At 40.5% G+C, this 18,158-nt stretch overlaps 1 protein-coding gene across 2 annotated transcripts; it reads left to right on the forward strand.

The window, feature by feature from the left end:
• The first annotated feature begins 12,141 nt into the window (after positions 1-12,141).
• On the forward strand, positions 12,142-17,812 carry LOC307076439 (myeloid cell surface antigen CD33-like). Of its 2 annotated transcripts, none has more exons than XM_079737443.1 (7): positions 12,142-12,233; positions 12,788-13,147; positions 13,513-13,779; positions 14,278-14,380; positions 14,720-14,768; positions 14,931-15,013; positions 16,094-17,812. In XM_079737443.1, exons 1-7 carry the CDS (start codon positions 12,188-12,190, stop codon positions 16,143-16,145), a joined length of 960 nt encoding a protein of 319 aa, XP_079593569.1. In that variant the 5' UTR covers positions 12,142-12,187; the 3' UTR covers positions 16,146-17,812. The 2 variants fall into 2 exon arrangements, with proteins under 2 accessions (XP_079593569.1, XP_079593570.1); XM_079737444.1 differs by having other exon boundaries at positions 14,726-14,768.
• Positions 17,813-18,158: the final 346 nt, after the last annotated feature.

An 18,158-nucleotide genomic window follows, 5' to 3' on the forward strand; every position in this document is an offset into this window, starting at 1 on the left:
TTTACCCAGGTCTTGAAAATACTTAGAAATTAAAGATATAGAAAAAGAAAGAGAGGGAAATCTTTGATTGTACTTCCCCTGAATCCCCATTTTGCTCTTCGATGTATGCAGGTGATACACTCTACTTTGGGAGAGTTAATCTATGTCGCCGAACTTTGAGGGTGGCAAACCTGTCAATGACTCCAGGTCTCACCGATATGGTATCAGAATCGGAACAACTCTAGGTAAAAGGAAAGAAGTGTGAGACACAGCTTTAGAGCAACTTACTTAGTTGATTGATTCACAACACTACAACTAAACAGATCTCACTCTGCCTGAGTCGCGCTGGACGACGGGCGGGCTGCGGAGCGGTGCAGGTACAGAGGAGAAGGATGGTTGAGAAGAGGATGATACCATTTGCTAAGCGGGGATGTTTTTTCATTTTCTTCCTTAAATATATACATTTCAAACCAAAAACTACAGAGTATGTTTTGGACATTATTTAACAATTTCAAAGACGAACAAATATAATTTTTAGAATAACATTTCTTACTCCCAAGTTTTAGGGGTGCTGAGCCCCTTTTTAGGGGTGCTTCAGCACCCCTAAAAATGGGCTAGCCTCGCCCCTGGCCAACAGTGAGAATCACTGGTCAGACTTGGCCAACGGGAATATTTTGGGCCACTTGAATTCCAATTCACGTGTGATCAGGAGCGTCGCTAGCAATTCAAAACATTCAGGGCTGTAGCCCAGAAGTTAGAGCCCTTTTAAAATGGGGGTTCGGGGGTTTCTTCCCCGAGAGAATTTGAAAATCGGGCTGATGAACTTGCAATTGTAGAGTAGTTTGAGAAGGAAAGGAAAGACCAATCGTCATGTCTGACTCACGTCGGGGCAGGCCTACTGAGTAGGATAATGTTTACGTTAAGGATAGGAAAGTGCACCACGTACACCAGAAGCCAAAATGAGACATTAGAAAAGCCTGTAGCCAAATAAACACTGTCATAAGCCTACCCGATGTCAAGTGGACCGGGTTGAATTCACTGCGGGTCTCCGGAAACTGCAAACTAGAGCACCACGAAACAGCAATATCGACGTGATGCGCTATGCATAGAGAGATGCATAGAGATTCATAGTCAACTTATATAGTACATTTATTTAAGCTCTCAACAGCATAACCATACAGCATCGCCACATCGCCGGGAAAACACGGCACACGCATACATCCATGGAATCAGCCGTTCAAAGCCAGTCTGCATGAATCGTATGACAACTGGACGGCAGGGGATGCGGTTTGTAAGTGTTGCGTGTGTAGAGTGAGTGAGAGGCTGTGGGCGCACATCTCAGGCTGCCGGACAGCGCAAAAAGTAACTTTTGTGAAAGCAGTATTGTTATCCCGCAGTAATCAGCCGTTTCTCAATTCGCGTTCTTTTCTGTACTTGTGTACTTGCGTTCTTGTGAATCGTCATCAGTCGTAGCCCAAGTACTGTTCCAATTCAAGTCAAGAGCCGTTTCTCAATACCAAGTACGCGAACTGCGGACTCGTGGACTTGGAAGTTCGCACTTGGCAAGTCCGGACTTCCAAGTACAAACCTCCGAGGCCGGGAGTACGCACCTGCAGTTGGAACAGCAGCGGACTCGATGACGTCACCACCTCAGCTCGTCTGTTAACTATGCTACGGCCTAATGTAGGCATATACTACTGAACTATATAAACAAATTATATGAAACAAAACACCAGCCTTTATCGTTTTAAAATAGTATGTTAATATTTTTAATGAATATAAATGAAAAGATATGCGTGTTCACCCGGAGAATAGACACACGCACACACACACACACAAACACACACACACACACACAAACGATCGGATGGATCCGACCGGGATTTCCGTTGCCGTCACGATGGGTTTCCTCTATCAGCGACTTATACAATATAAACAAATGATATAAAACAAAACCCCTCTTTCATTTTAAAATAATACTATGCAAATATTTTGAATGACTAGGCCTCCATTCTTGTTCTATTTTTTAAATGTTCCTATATAGCCTATTATTGTAACTTACATACTGATATTTTTAAACAAAGGAATGTGAAATCATCCTGGGATATTTACCGGTCCCGAGCATGGACCTATTATAGAAGGTAGATAAAGGTCCCGAGTCCTCACAAGTCCCCTCCGATGCATTCGCGATGAAACGGCCAATTAAAGAACGCATCAACGCAAAAACGTAGGGTTTTAAATATGTTTTTCAATATAATTTATTATTTCAGTGACTGACAGAATGGCATAGAATACTATGTTGAGATCAAAGTAGACGTACTAAGATGTTTAAAACAGAAACAGGTTCACTGGTTCACTAGCTCAGTGGCACTTAAAGCCTACTAGTGAAAGGATGAAGGGAATCTGAGGTTTGCTGGTCTGCTTCTGGGTGACAGGTCAGCCCCTGGACCGGAACATGAGATCGTCTACAGCAGGGATCGGCAACCCTAGGCAAACGTGCCACCACTGGCACGGCGCAGCATAATCATTGGCACACTTCAAAAATAATTTTGTAATATTTTTTTTTCTACTTTATTCTGTTTTGGGCATTTACTCCCAGTGCAAATATGTTTAAATTAGTTACAGAAAGCAGTGTTCTGAAATGGGATCAATTAATAGTTTTAAACCAATGTTGTGAGTAATAGAGAAGAAAATATTTAAAATATTGTTGCAAGTGGCCTGTATGCATCGCCTTCACATGGTTTTGCAAAGCTGTACATGTCTTAAAGATATTGATGTGGATGGTTCCAACATTCTCATATATTCTCGTTTTTTACATTTCTCACAGTGCAAATGTGTTTTTGAAAATGGTGTTTTAAGATTGGACATATGCAATTATAATTTGTAAGCCCATGTTGCAAATATAACTTCAAGTCATAAACATTTAAAATGTAAACATTTAAAATGTTGATGCATGATTGTGGACTATATGGAAATAGTACAATTCCAGGTCTTCTGGAAATGTTTTTGGTCACTGTGTCATAATTCAGCTTAATTTTTAATATATTGTTGCTTAAGGCACACGCATTAATGAGAAAATTTCAAACTGGCACTGCATGTTGAAAAGGTTGCTGACCCCTGGTCTACAGCGAGGTCGTTCGCTGAACCAAACTCAAGCAGCGTGTTCTTCTCCATTGGTTCTTCCTCTTCTGGTTCTTCTCCATTCTGGTCCTCTTCCTCCTCCAGTGATGACCGAGATAAGGGAACACTGACGTCATCATGTCTCTTGTCTCTCACAGACTTATTGGTTGAGTTTTGATCTTTTTAGTTTATATTTCTGATTGTAACATTTCTGATGATTTCAGTGTTTTTATGCATTTGAGTTTTCTTTCTTAATCGTATGTTGTTGTTTATTCTGAATATAATCAAGGTTGTCTGAATAACGGGGAGGTTTGTAAAGACTGGTTCTTCTCCATTCTGGTCCTGATGATTAGGCTTTGTTTAAAAAAAACCTTCTCAATTTAGTTTCTTGATGGCAAGGCGCCTCAGTCTTTCATGAGACTTTTCTTCTTCTGTTTGCTTACAGTATTTATATAATCATATCTTTACAGTGTATGGGTCATGTAGGCTTACAATAAGATCTGTCATGTTCTTATCATCTGTGTTTCCTGTTTTAAAGTGAAGCCATTTTAAATACTGATGAAGTTAATGGGGACAGATAATCACCCTCACCACTGTGGAGCTAATATAAGAAGGGGGAAGTAGAATTCACTGAAACTCAGCAGCAACTTCGTCTGCTGCCATGTGTGTCGAAGTCCTCTCTGCTCCGAATACTATTATTTAGATAGCAGAAGTCAGATAGAATTGAACGAAATTATCTTTGTGAAGCATCTGTATAAAAGTACAGGTATTACAGGTATACATAACCCAATTTAGACATAGAACAAGCTTTTTGGGAACTGTATTAGACCTTTCAAGTAGGCTATTAAACTATAAAAGTTGAATTAATGCCTTATTCTGAGCATATAGTGTATTTTCACCACACACGCACGTACACACACGCACGCACACACACACACACACACACACACACACACACACACACACACACACACACACACACACACACACACACACACACACACAAACAAGTAAACACACACACACTCCATTACAATTATGGCCATTTAGATTGACTGCATAAGCGAATGCAATCACATCAGATCTGATTGCATTAGCCCTGTTATCTCGTAATACCTTAAAAAAACATTTTACAATTAAATATAATATATCCCGGGTTTGGATCGACCTGGGCCCTGTTACATTTCTTTGGGGAAAAGCCTCACAATGGAGAGGGACAATAAATAACAGTTTGTTTTCATCAATTTGGGAGACCGCTTATCTCGTTATGAAGAGGTTTGAAAGGTAAGGAAAATGAGAGCCCGACAGGACGGACTAATAAACCAAACAGTAGACATCAATAATTGCAATAATCACATTTCCAAATGTCTACATTATACCTAGTTCATATGTGACCCATATACAAAATAGAAAAGGTACATTATTATTTGATCACTTTTATTCAATACAGGCTTTTCGTGTGCTGCGTTCGATACGGAGGGAAACTCTTTATTGGCTCGAGCTTCTCGCGTGTCACAGCCATCCCGTTCTCCTTCTCGTTAGCTCTTAATTGAGTTCACCTGTGTCACCCCGCACGTGCTGCGATGCATTATTTTGCGTTGCTCCCAAACGCGAGCTAAAATGGTCCTGCGGTTGCTTGTTTGTTTTTTGTGCGCTTTTGACTCAACAATCCGGGCAACGTGGCCACCAACGGGGGAGTGACGAACCCCGCAGTGAGTCACCCATCGCTTGATATTCCATGAGCTGGTTGAAGTTGTTTGGTTGTGTTTGGCTGCTGGCTTCAGAACTTGTGAACTCGTCCACCGCACGCACATCACTATTCTTTCCCCTAAACTTAACCTGGATTTTACCGCTCGTCTGTTTGGTTTGACTCAATGCATGTTTAGTGCAGTGTTGTAGGTTGTTTTTGAGTGCATTGTTGCACGTGTTTTTATGAGGCCTAACGGGGGACGACTAAACGACTGACTTTACTAACGCTGTGGACCGCTACAACACCGACAACCTGTCTGGACACTGGGAAGGGTGTGCTCTTGAAACTGGACGCAAAATGGAAGAACACCTGCAACTATTGTGAAAGTTCAACGTTTGGGCAAAATTGGAATTGGTGAAAGCAAACAAGCGCAAGTTAAATGGTAAGTAGACCAATTGGTGAATGCAACTATTTTCGCCAATTGCTTTTTTGTTTCACAGCACCACTGGACTACAGAATATCCCTAGTGGAAATGACATCGGTGCAATTCTGCATTTTACAATTTCATGTCACAGCACCTTCTGCCGATGCTTCACCTCCCTCAGGAATCCACAAAGAACTGGAAGTTCTGGAAAAACCCAGAACGGATGTCTGGCAAACCGAAATTAGGGCGAGTGTGTGTGAAGTTGTGACCTCAAACTTCCACAATGGGGTTTGTTTTCGCTCCACCCGTAACCCCACTGGACTGGTGTTTGAAAAGCTGTCAGACTGACTTCACAAGACGAATGACTGCGGGCATGTTATGGTTTGGTTTCAATTGTTGATTTTTGTCTTGGTAGGTTTGAATTTAAGAGATGGATTAGATGATTTATACATGCACACAGTACTCTACATTCTCCCTTTTTTGTATCTTTCCTTTTTACAACTTTCCATACATTTGCAAACTGTTGACTGCTGCTGAAGTTGTAGGCTACTGCTGCTTGAGGACTTCAATGTGGTTTTATTCTGTGCAATACGATTTTTAATTCTTTGCAATGTGGTTTGATTCTATGCAATACGATTGTAATTATTTGCAATGTAGCTTTATTCTATGCAATACGATTTTAATTCGTTGCAATTCTATGCACTTTGATTTTAGTTCTTCGCAATTCTTTGCACTACGATTTTAATTCTTTGCAATTCTATGCACTATACGATTTTATTTCTTTGGAATGTGGTTTGAGTCTATGCAATACGATTTTAATTATATGCAATTCTATGCCCTATACGATTTTAATTCTTTGCAGTTCTATGCACTATTTCAATTCTTTGCAATTCTTTGCACTACGATTTTAATTCTTTGCAATTCTATGCACTAGGCCTGACTGTACAGTAAATGAAATGATGTTGGAAGCGTTTCACCCGGTAGCTTGGAAGGCAGTTTCTCCAACGCAACTGTGTTGGGAGATTTTCACCTCGTAGCTTGCAAGGTAGTTTGCTACAACGCAACGGCGTTGGGAGCGTTTCACCTGGTAGCTTGGAAGGTAGTTTGCTCCAACGCATCTGTGTTGGGAGTGTTTCACCTGGTAGTTTACTCCAACGCAACTGTGTTGGGAGCGTTTCACCTGGTAGCTTGGATGGCAGTTTGCTCCAACACAACGTCGTTGGGAGCGTTGCCCCCGTAGTTTGGTATCGCTTCCTCAATCTGTTTGCAGCGTTACAACCATGTTTGCAGTTTTTCCAGCGCATTTGTTCTTTGAACTTTGCATAAAATTGACTTTTAGAATTCTGGTTGGCAACCCCAACGCCTTCACCGGGAAATTCAGATTCATAGTACTGCACATTTTAATCTTTGACAAATTTTACATTTCAATATTTTGTCAAATTTCACAAAGTCCATTTGAAGATATGTACGAACATCAGCAATGGAGGCAAGTAAGGTTTATCACCTTCTTTGGCAATTTACTTGAGTTAAATGGTTTGCTCTATGTAAACATCAGGTTCTCACTGTACCATAACCATCTTGCTAGATGTGCCTCATGCTGTCTTTCATATTACTTATTTCCAAGGAATTTAAGCATTACAAATTATTTATGAACAGTGGACCTTGCAAGAAATGTCTTGGATTATTTTTGTTCAGGGGTAGCGTTGGTCCCTGAACATTTAATTTCAAGATCAGTGTTCTACAGTGTCTGTCAAATTCAGGACTGGCGCTGGAAGCTGTTGGTGGAGGGAAGACCAGGAATGGTGCAGCTTTGCAGATGCTGAAGGGTAAGACAATGGAATGCATTTATTGATGGCTTGCTTAAATCCATACAGATTTGTTCATTCTGACTGGCTGTTAAGAAAGCATTCTCGGCCACTAGGACTAGTCAGGATGTGTATTACATGTGGCTGGCTATTGGGGTTGGGAGTAATAACTATTGTAATTAGTTCTATCAAAAGATCACAGTATGCACTGTGCTGTAAAAGTGCATGTAAAATACACTATTGACATCCGAGTGAAGTTTTGGACTGCATTAATGGGGAGAAAAACAAATGTCCAGTGTGCAAATGGATCACGTGTGTTCCTGAAGGGACTGAGGCGACGCAGTCGGAGGTCCTTGCGGTGGCGGTCAGCGAGAGGTGTCAAGACCAACCAGCTCCTCGTCCAGGAAAGGTGAATTCTTCAGACCGATTAAAGGTTCAATAAAGTAAATCTTATCATCTAAAAAATCGAGGACACATTAGCTTGGTTTATCAGCAAATTGTTGCTGGGTTTTTGGTCCACCAGAATAAAAGCCAATGATGCTGAAGAGTGCTGCCCCCCCCTTATTTATTCGAGAGAAGGTGCATGAAACGGATGACCTGTTAAGATGCTAGGGTGATCAACTCCCAGCAATGGTACCGTATCCCCTGCTTCATAATGTTGCAACCTGTCAAACCCAACGCAAACATTTCGGGAAGCTTTCAGTGCACCTTGTCAATGCCACTGTTGGATACATTTATGCTTGGTCGGGGCCATTGTATACAAATAATCAATCGATACATCTCAAAATAATGCTCTCATAGTGTGTGCTTTTGATTTTTTTTTTTCGCTTAGTCAAACTGATATGGCCTAATGCTTAAGAATCGTAAATGAATAATTGCCCTTCCCAGTTACACATTGCTTGCTTCCATCCTTTGTATAATTTTTATATCTACCCTTGGTGTATATTTTTTGCCCTTCTTGCTATGACTAATTTCCACTTGGGATCAACAAAGTACTGTTTTTTTCAGGTCACAATGGAAGAGCAGACGGCTGTGCAGTTGCCATGGTTCAGAGACCCAGGTGAGAACTTTGATAAATGGTTACTTCATACTTAAATGGACCAAATGGCAATAACATAATCCCTCCCAATTTTCATAAAAAGGGTGAAGACTCTTTCGGAATAGCTCAGCTGACTTGTACAAATACATTTATTTGAGAAAGATGGTAATCCAGCACTGACGATTTAGATGTTGTTGCAGTAATGACTTGAAGCCTTTTCTCTTCTGTAAATCGATATCAAATCCAACATAAATTGCTGAATGTAATGACCTATGTTTGAAGCCAGATGGCACTGTTACTGTATTTAGGTGTCTTTGATTGGCCTTCACGTTTGGTGATCAAAATGTCTTCTAAATCGGGAGACTGACTTTACTTTTTGCCTTCAATTTATCTCAGAGTCCGATGACCGAACAGTTGATCTACAACAGTGGCCTACTCCCCATCCACCCTGAGGATCCCTGGCTACACCTACAATCCAATCTACACCAGACATAACCACTCGGAGCTCAACAACTCCTACAACTCCTCCTGCCTGCTACACGCCATACTGTTACCACTTTACCATTTTAACTTTAAAACAAAGTACTGTAATTCACACCATGTTGTAGGAAAAGCATGTTTAGATTAATGACCTATACATTTTATTTCTGTGACCCCAACTATTGTATTTCTAACCCAGTTACCTCGGAACCCTCTTTCTAAGGGAGCGACTAAAGGGACAAAGCTGAAGCAAACCTGAGATTAACAATCTTTCTAATCTTTCTTTCTAATGTCCTAAATTGAATCAAATAAAATGCCTAAAGTAACTTGTCTAACAAAACAAAAAGCCAACCTAATACCCAAACTGAACCATCTAACTAAACATCTCAAAGGCCTAAACTCGCTTACCTAAACCTAGTACCTAAACCTTAACCTAACTAAACATCTCTAATACCTAAACTCTTTCCTAATACCTAAACAATCTTTAATGCAATCACTAATGCCTAAACTTAACCAAACACCAATAATAAAAGTGAACCATCCTTAATCTTAAACCCAAACCAGACTTGTCCCTTGGTCGCTCCACTTTGTTTCTTTAAATTCATCTCTTTTCCCCCGCATCTGTGTTTTATTCCTTGAGGACTTTAAGTACTTCAGATGATATTTGAAAACTTGTTTCATTAATAAAGATACTTCGTCTTTACAGATTTTGTTTTGGGGAATTGGGACAGCTGAGCAGCTCAAGCATCCTTACTTTTGAATCTGCCCTCCCCTGCCTCCCTCTCACTCCTTCACCTCTCTCCCTCCCTCTCACTCCTTCACCTCTCTCCCTCCCTCTCACTCCTTCACCTCTCTCCCTCCCTCTCACTCCTTCACCTCTCTCCCTCCCTCCCTCTCACTCCCCTTCACTTTTCTCAGCTCATTTTGCCCCATTTGGTCGTTTTTTATAGTAACTCCATTGTTGATTGTATGTCATGTAAATGAGAGAGGGAGAAGTGCAGATATATATGGACTTGAAAGCGATGTGAACTGAGGTTAGTGGTTATTGCAGAGAATATCTAAAAGGAGAAAGCTACATGTGAGGACATTTTGCTGTAGCCTTTCACAATCAGCCAATCAGCTCCCCCTGTCCTAGTGATGGCTATAACCAGACACTAGTCTAACATTATCCTATATATTATAGTATAGTCTGACATTATCTAATGTAATATAGTCCATGATAGTCCAACAGTATCTATTATAGTCTGACACTATCAAATATAGTTTACTATATTTGTATAGTCTAACATTATCTATCATAGTGTAGTATAGTCTAAAATTATGTGATATAGTCTAATATATATTATAGTCTAGTATAGTCTAACATTATCTAATGTAATTTGGTATATGCTACACGTAAACCTCCAAAAACGCCGCGATTTGATTGGTTCGTTATCTCAGGATATTGGGCAATATCCCATGATTGAGATCTCAAACTCAAAAAAAAAAAATACCGGTAAAAAGTGTTATCTTGTTTATTTTTGGAGTGTGTAGTATATACTAAACTATATTAGAATATAGTTAGTGTATACTAACTATCACTTCGATAAATAATTGTTGAATAGTTCTGATAATCGAATATTATCTATTGTCTTGTGTAGTCTAAAATTATCTGATATAGTCTATGATACTCTAACATTATCTATGACAGTCCAACCTAATGACCGCTCCATCCATGGATGAATCCCTCGTGTTGTTCTCCAGGATTCCACAGGTCCGTCCACCTGGAGGTTGCCGTGGTGAAGGGCGTGGTGTTGGCGGTTCTCCTTCTCGTCCTGGCTGGGGTTGTCTTCGCTAAATGGTGCTCAAACAAAACCAATCAAATCTAAAAAAGCTGTTTGTCGATATGAAACATTGAAGTTGATTTGAAAAAACATATTTGTATGCGCAAAGATTAAAGTAGAAATGTTCATGTTACTAAATGTGTTATTGGTGATTGTATTTTAGAATAAGCATTTTGTCCTATTGGTGTAAATTCCATTGACGTCCCTGTGGGCTGTGGCTGACGGCTGGTCTCAGCAGCCTGACCTGGCCTGAGTCAGACTGAGAGACTCTGGGGCTGGTGGGGCTGCACAACTGTTGTGCCTTGGCAGGTCAATGCACACAGGTTAAACCAGCGGTCATCACACACACTCAGGAGATAATGTAGATAGCACCATTGATCACCATCTTCATGTGTCTTGGACTTCAACATCCGCAATAAACCGGTTTGAACTTCATCACCCTGTGTCCTGTGTCTTGAAGAGCCCAGTGAAAGCCACCTAGATGGAGTGAGTCGGCCATCTTTAGGAGAAGTGGGTCGGCCATCTTTAGCTACAGTGGGGCGGCCATCTTTAGGAGGAGTGGGTCGGCCATATTTAGGTACAGTGGGGCGGCCATCTTTAGGAGGAGTGGGTCGGCCATCTTTAGGTGGAGTATGGTGGCCATTTTTATGAGGAGTGGGTCGGCCGTCTTTAGGAGGAGTGTGGCCCTACTCATTCTACATGAATGGAGTCTGCCCAATGGATCTGACCTATTGCCAAAGGCAGTGAGCTAGTCCCTTCGTTTGGGGAAGTAGTCTGAAGGGAGGGATGTCTTATTTTGATTGGATCATTTAAATATTTAGCATCTCTCTGTCTTGTTGCTCCAAATTGCCCACCCTACCTTAACTCTGTTTCTATCACAGAATGAGGAAACACAAAAAGAAGATCCAGAGAATCAACAAACCTGAGAACCAGAGAAATCCACCAACGAAGACACAAACCACAACGCATAAATATAACTGAGCAGAGACACTGTTGATTCTTATCACCAGAAGTCCCGCCCCTCTCTGCCCATTGGCCAACCCATGAACTGAGGCGGAGAGCGAGAGATAGTGTGAGATAAGCTCAGCAGCTCACCAACACATAGTTCCCTGTCTTTAGAGAACATTCGTAAACTAACATCCACAATATCTTGTTTATAGGTCAGTGTTTGAATTCACACACTTTGTTGAGGGGTAATAAATGGGGGTCACTGAGATACAACTATCATGAAGACATTTAGTTCTAGTTTATTCTGCCAGTTATTGTACTTTAGACATGGTCATTGTTCATGTTATACTGTCGTGTTGACTAATAAAAGTGGCTGATCAATAATCCATATGCACTGGAGATACTCCACCTGTGGCCGATGAGGGCCGCGTACATTGTGGCCCATCGTGCATCACTAACCTCTAGTCTCTAAGTTTGATGAAAAAAAATAAAGACATAACGGTTACTCAATATAATAACAGAAAGTCAAACTCTACTTCAGATTATGTTTTGTTGCGATATAAACCAAGCTGTAGATCAATCCAAAGCAAAGGGACTACTTCTATAAAACACGTTGATAATGGGTCTATGGGGACGTTCTACTGGGCCAATACGAACTGAACTGTTGATTAGATGTCATGTCAATGAGAGAGGGAGATGGGAAGCTATATATGGTACTTAAACATTGTGAAGGGAGGTTATTGGCTATTGCAGAGAATATCTAAAAGGAGGAAGCTACATTTGAAGACTATTACTGTAGCCTTTCACAATCAGCCAATCAGCCCTCCCCCTGTCCAAGTGGCGTTAACAACCAGACACAGAGAGGCAGCTACGGAGCAGATGAAGATGAATCCATGGACCCTCTCTGTGCTCCTGCTGCTAGCTGGTAAGCTGTAATGCTTCTTCTGTTTACTACCGGGAACGTGTCCGTACACAAACTGGATCCAGCTGGCCTGTTGGCTCAACCTAGAGCTCTTTCTAGAGTCTAATGGGACCTCAACTCTACCACTAGACACAGATAAAGAAGGACACTTTGATCAGTTTATCGTTCCATATGTTATTATAATAATAATAGCAGTGATGATAATGACAATGCATTTTTTTCTTAATTGGCCTCACCAAAACAGCTTTCATAACATAAAAGAAAAAAAAATGATACTATATGATGATTGACACGATATATAGTATAATTTATTATGCTTTATGATATGATATCAAATATTATATAATATCAAATAATATATAATATGATATAAAACCAAACACATTTCAATATCAACGTCACACCCTGACCGTCTCAGAGCGTCTTCACCATCAACCGGTCGCTCTCATTCTCACCATGACGGTGAAAAGCTCACCTTGGAGAGAGCATGACCTCATGTGAGACCCTCCCTTAGAACCGGGCTCCCTGTTGTGACCCCGACTGTCTGCTTCCTCCAGGGCCGCTGGGGGCGGACCCTGGCTGGCACGTGGAGTACCCTGACTCCTTCTGCGTGGTGGAGGGCTCCACCGCCACCATCCCCTGCAGCTTCACCCACCCCGCAGGGCTCCGGGTGGAGCGGGTTGTCTGGTGCCCCAATCACGAGATCTGCCAAGACCCCACGCCCAACGTGTACGACAGCAGCAACGTCCGGGCCGACAGCAGGTTCCTGTACCTGGGGGACCGCGTCAGGAGCTGCACCTTAAAGATCATCAAGACGGTGAAACAGGACGCTGCAACGTACCGCTTCCGCTTCGAGACCAACGGCAATAAGTATAATAAGTACACCGGACGTAAAGGAGTGAGAGTCACCGTCACTAGTAAGTGTTACTTCTGGTACTAGTTTGTTTTACATCTAGTATTGTTACTAGGGTCGGTGTTACTTCTACTACCGTCCCATTATAATAGGACTATAGGAAGAGACTAGACTTGGTTCCCATTGGGGAGGGATTAGTAGCTTCCTGTAGTCAACCTTGACCAAGATGTCCTCACCCACCTGCTCCTCATGAGATGTTTCTGGATGTCCTGGAAGACGCTTTGGATCAAATGCATTTTATGATTCCTTGTATCTGCAAACTGATAGTGGTTAATAGTCAATGATCAGTGATGACCACTTCAACTGAAGGGTAAATGCTGTCATTCTGTCCAGTTGTAAAGAACGTACGTCTCACTGTGTCTTCAACAGATGGAGAGGATGTGAAGGTCAGAAGCTCCGTCGCTGACAATGTGGTGAAAGAGGGCGGTCAGGTCACACTCACCTGTACCTCAGCCAGCTCCTTCCACCAATTGGACGTCCACTGGTACAGAAATGGCCACGCCCTATCAGAGACAGGCCCTGCCCTCCACCTCAGCTGTCTGACCAATGACAACGCAGGGAATTACACCTGCTCTCTGGACTCCAGTGGGCGGAAAACCTCTGCGCCTTGGAGTCTGGTCGTGGTGGAAGATGAAGGTGAGCCCCTCTGTGTTCACTAATGCACATGAGGGTGGTCCCTCATCTAATGTAATATAGTGTATTATAGTCTGGCATTATCTAATCTAATATATTGTATTATAGTCTAACATTATCTAATCTAATAGTGTATTATAGTCTAACATGTAATCTAATAAAGTCTATTATAGTTTGACATTATCTCATCTAATATGCTATATTATAGTCTGACATTATCTCATTTTATATGCTATATTATAGTCTGACATTGTCTAATCTAATATAGTCTCTTATAGTCTGACATTATCTAATTTAATCTAGTCTATTATAGTCTAAAGTTATCTAATTGTTTCAAAAAAATTATAATTTTATAGGTAATCTAATGTAATTGTTTCTGAAATGATGTCATCTAATCTAATTGAGCTGTATCTAACACGTTATATGATGTAATCTTTCTGTTAATAACAAAGTGATCCAAACAAATCTAATTGTTTCTGACATAAATGTGTTGTTTTACAGGAAGACACAAGTGTGACAGTGACAGGAGCGTGACAGTGTCAGTGGTGTCGGTGCTGCTGGCTGTGATCCTTCTCCTCCTGGCTGGGCTGGTCTTTGCTAAAAGGTACTCAACGTATTTATCTCTAAGATTAGCGTAGATATAAATGTCTGTTCAACTTGGGGTAGGGAACGCAGCTAAGTGTGGAGCTCACCGGGACAGATTGCAATTACCACTTATTACCATGGGGTCGTCAAAGAGAACATAACAGATCTTCGAAACGTCCATTTTAATCTTGATGCTGATAATGAAGATGATAATGTTTGAAAGGCATTATTACCCTTGGCGAGTAACCTCATAGTAATCCATGGAAATACAACTGAAATCTCTGTTCTGAAATTTAAATTTGGTAGTAAAATGGTGTTTTATTATTGGACATATCTGTAATCTCTTTTTTTTATCAAGAAATAGGAGACATGCACAAAAAAAGGCATCAGAGGTGTTTCAAAAACAGGTAAGTAGTTCAACTCACTTTTAATTAAATGTGTGTGTGTGAGTGTCTGTTTGTATTTCTGTGTGTGTGTGTGTGTTTCTGTGTTTGTGTTTACCTGGGTTAATGGATGGACACACGTGTTTGTGTGAGTGTGTCTATCTGACCGCCTGTGTGTCTGTCTAGGAGGTGGACCGTAAACAGGAAGCGGTGGGAGCTTCAAAGGAAGTCAGCTATGCAACCGTTCACTTCAAAAGCAATTCCTTGAGGTAACCGTGTCCTGTTACGATGTAACCTTCTGATGATGAAGAAGAGGGTAACGATGTAATTGTTCATCACTAATAAGACGCGATGATGTCTTCTTTTATCAGTGAAACAGATCAGTACTTGTTCATTCATGAAACCGGTGCCAAAACTAACTCCATTAAAACATTCCTAATGAAATGTTTCTAAAGCTTAACGGAACATTAGGGTCCCGGCGATCAAACCATCGTTTCTTCTGGCTTTACCTCCGGTACAATAGCATTTTAAAAAATGGCTTGGTTGTATCAAATCTGTCAAAAAGCATTTAGCGTGGTGTTAGTAAAGTGTTTTTAAACGCCCTGTTTAGCTCAAGTTTGAACACTATGAGAATTTAAATAAATCATGACATGAGTTGTTTTGAGTTCTAGGATGGAGAGGGAGGTGGTTACGACCCACGGCAGCTTTTTTTAATCGAGGACAGATCTTAGCTGAAGAGTGTGATAGTGAGTGATTTTGTCCATGCGATGCGGCCGAGACCGCAGAGTTATGTTGTAATGGACGCAACATAAACCGCCTCCCAAACGAAGCTCTGCAAAACAACACACACACACACGTACACACACGCACACATGCTCACGCACACACAAACACACACACACACATATAAACACACACACGCATGCACACCACACACACATGCACAAACACACACACACACACACACACACACACACACACACACACACACACACACACACAGACACACACAGACACACACACACACACACACATACACAGACACACACACCTTCACCCTGGCATTCAAGATCACCTGAACTGGAATTCAGGGGAGAGTTGATTTTTAACAAACTCTTTGGCGTAGACTCGCAAAAAAAACGTAAGGTATTAAATTTGTTTCTCAAAATAAGTTTATTATTGAGTAACTGACAGAATGGCATAGATGACTATGTTGAAATCAAAGTAACCATACTTAGATGTTTAAAACAAAAACAGTTTAACTGGTTCAGTAGCTCAGTGGCACTTAAAGCCTACTAGTGAAACGATGAAGGGAATCTGAGGTTTGCTGGTCTGCTTCTGGGTGACAGGTCAGCCCCTGGACCGGAACATGAGATCGTCTACAGCGAGGTCGTTCGCTGAACCAAACTCAAGCAGCGACTCCTCTTCCTCCTCCAGTGATGAAGAGATAAGGGAACACTGACGTCATCATGTCTGTTGTCTGTCATTGGTTGAGTTTTGTTCTTTTCAGTTTCTATTTCTGATTGTAACATTTCTGATGATTTCAGTGTTTTATGCATTTAAATTTTCTTTCATTATCGTATGTTGTTTATTCTGAATATACTCATGGTTGTCTGAATAATGGTGAGGTTTGTAAAGACTGGTTCTTCTCCATTCTGGTCCTGATGACTAAGCTGTGTTTCAAAAAAATACTTCTCAATATAGTTTCCTGATGGAATTGCCGCACAGTCTTTCATGAGCCTTTTCTTACGTTAACTTATAGTATTTATACAATCATATCTTTACAGTCTATCGGTCATGAGGTCTTACAATAAGAACTATCATGTTCTTATCATCGGTGGTTGCTGTGTTAAAGTGAAGCCATTTTAAATACTGATAAAGTTAATGGGGGCAGATAATCACCCTCACCACTGTGGAGCTAATATAAGAAGGGGGAAGTAGAATTCACTGAAACTCAGCAGGAACTTTGCCTGCTGCCATGTGTGTCGAAGTCCTCTCTGCTCTGAATACTATTATAAAGATAGCAGAAGTCATATAGAATTGAACGAAAGTCTTTTAGTGAACCGTCTGTATAAAAGTACAGGTATTATTATTCGTTATGCATAACCCAATTTAGACATAGAACAAGCTTTTTTGGAAATGTATTCAACCTTTCAAGTAGGCTATTAAACTATTATAGTTTAATTATTACCTTATTCTGAGCATACAGTGTATTTTCATTAGGACACAGCTGTTAGTTAGCCTAATGATTTCTCAATGCAAATAAAACCATGCCAATCTCTAGGTATAGTGAAGGGTATTTGATGACCTGGGACTATTTTAATTCCAATGGCTAAGGGGACTTAATCAGGATGCATAGTATCCTGGATCCATGAAATTATTGCCTTTTAAAAAATAAAATCTGCCTGCCTCTTTGGAATTTACAATAGTGTTGTCTATACTTATGCACCCTGTATTTTTGAGGGAGAGCATTTATTTATTTATGATGCATTATTCATTCACAAAGCAAATTGGTGTCCTTAAAGGTTGGATTTTTCATCAATGGTTTAATTAAGGCATTTTTCAATTCCTCTTTTTAGTCAACTTTAGCATGGGTGCCTAAAGTTATGCCTACCACTGTCTATATATATATATATATAATACACACATATATACATATATATACATATTGTTTTTACTATGCACTTATTTAATGTAATTCAAACTCAGAACATGTCAGCAGCTTGTCCGCTCTTTCCTCCGTGTTGTCCTAAAGTCTCCACCACGGTGTCCTGAGCTGCATGAGGAGGCTCCAATCGACTCCAAAGACGTCAAGTGCTCAGCTGCTGCATTGATCAACCTCAACGTACATTGATTCTCAAAATGAAGAGTTCTAAACTGTATTCAAAAAAACATAATATTTTTGTTTAAAAACCATTAGAGCTGGCCCCTTTTGCTTACATTTACTGTACTTATTTCCACAATTAATAGAGTTAATTTCATATGAAATAGTCTTGAGCATCTTTCATTTATGTATGGAGGTAGACCATATTTTAGCCATATTTAGCTTTTTTAAGATTCCTCATATGAGTACCTTTACACTTTATGGAGTTCATCCATACTTTGAACCAGAATTTAAGAGTGTAATAAGTTATTTAAAATAAAAAAAATGTTCAGAAACTTTTTGCTTGTTTGTTCTCCATGCATCACACATCTACTACATTGTTTAATTGCAATGTAGTATAGTACAGCTATAAGTGGGTAAAAAAAATGCAAAGCAAACTAAAGGTAAATCAGTTAATATGTGTCTTCAGTATAGTAATGTAAATTAACAGGGCAACCCTCGCTATGGGAACGGGGTCCGCAAAACTCGATCTCACCTAGGGCTACCTTCTGTTTTGTGGGATGATACATTAACAGGGGTGAAAATGGCAA

This window comes from Pollachius pollachius, assembly GCF_949987615.1.
Source record: "Pollachius pollachius genome assembly, chromosome: 1".
NCBI lineage: Eukaryota > Metazoa > Chordata > Actinopteri > Gadiformes > Gadidae > Pollachius > Pollachius pollachius.

Coding starts and splice junctions, on each gene's coding strand:
- LOC307076439 (XM_079737443.1), top strand. CDS start 12,188: ATGAAGATGAATCCATGGACCCTCTCTGTGCTCCTGCTGCTAGCTG. Junction 13,780..14,277: donor GGTCGTGGTGGAAGATGAAG/GTGAGCCCCTCT, acceptor GTTGTTTTACAG/GAAGACACAAGTGTGACAGT. Junction 14,769..14,930: donor CAGAGGTGTTTCAAAAACAG/GTAAGTAGTTCA, acceptor GTGTCTGTCTAG/GAGGTGGACCGTAAACAGGA.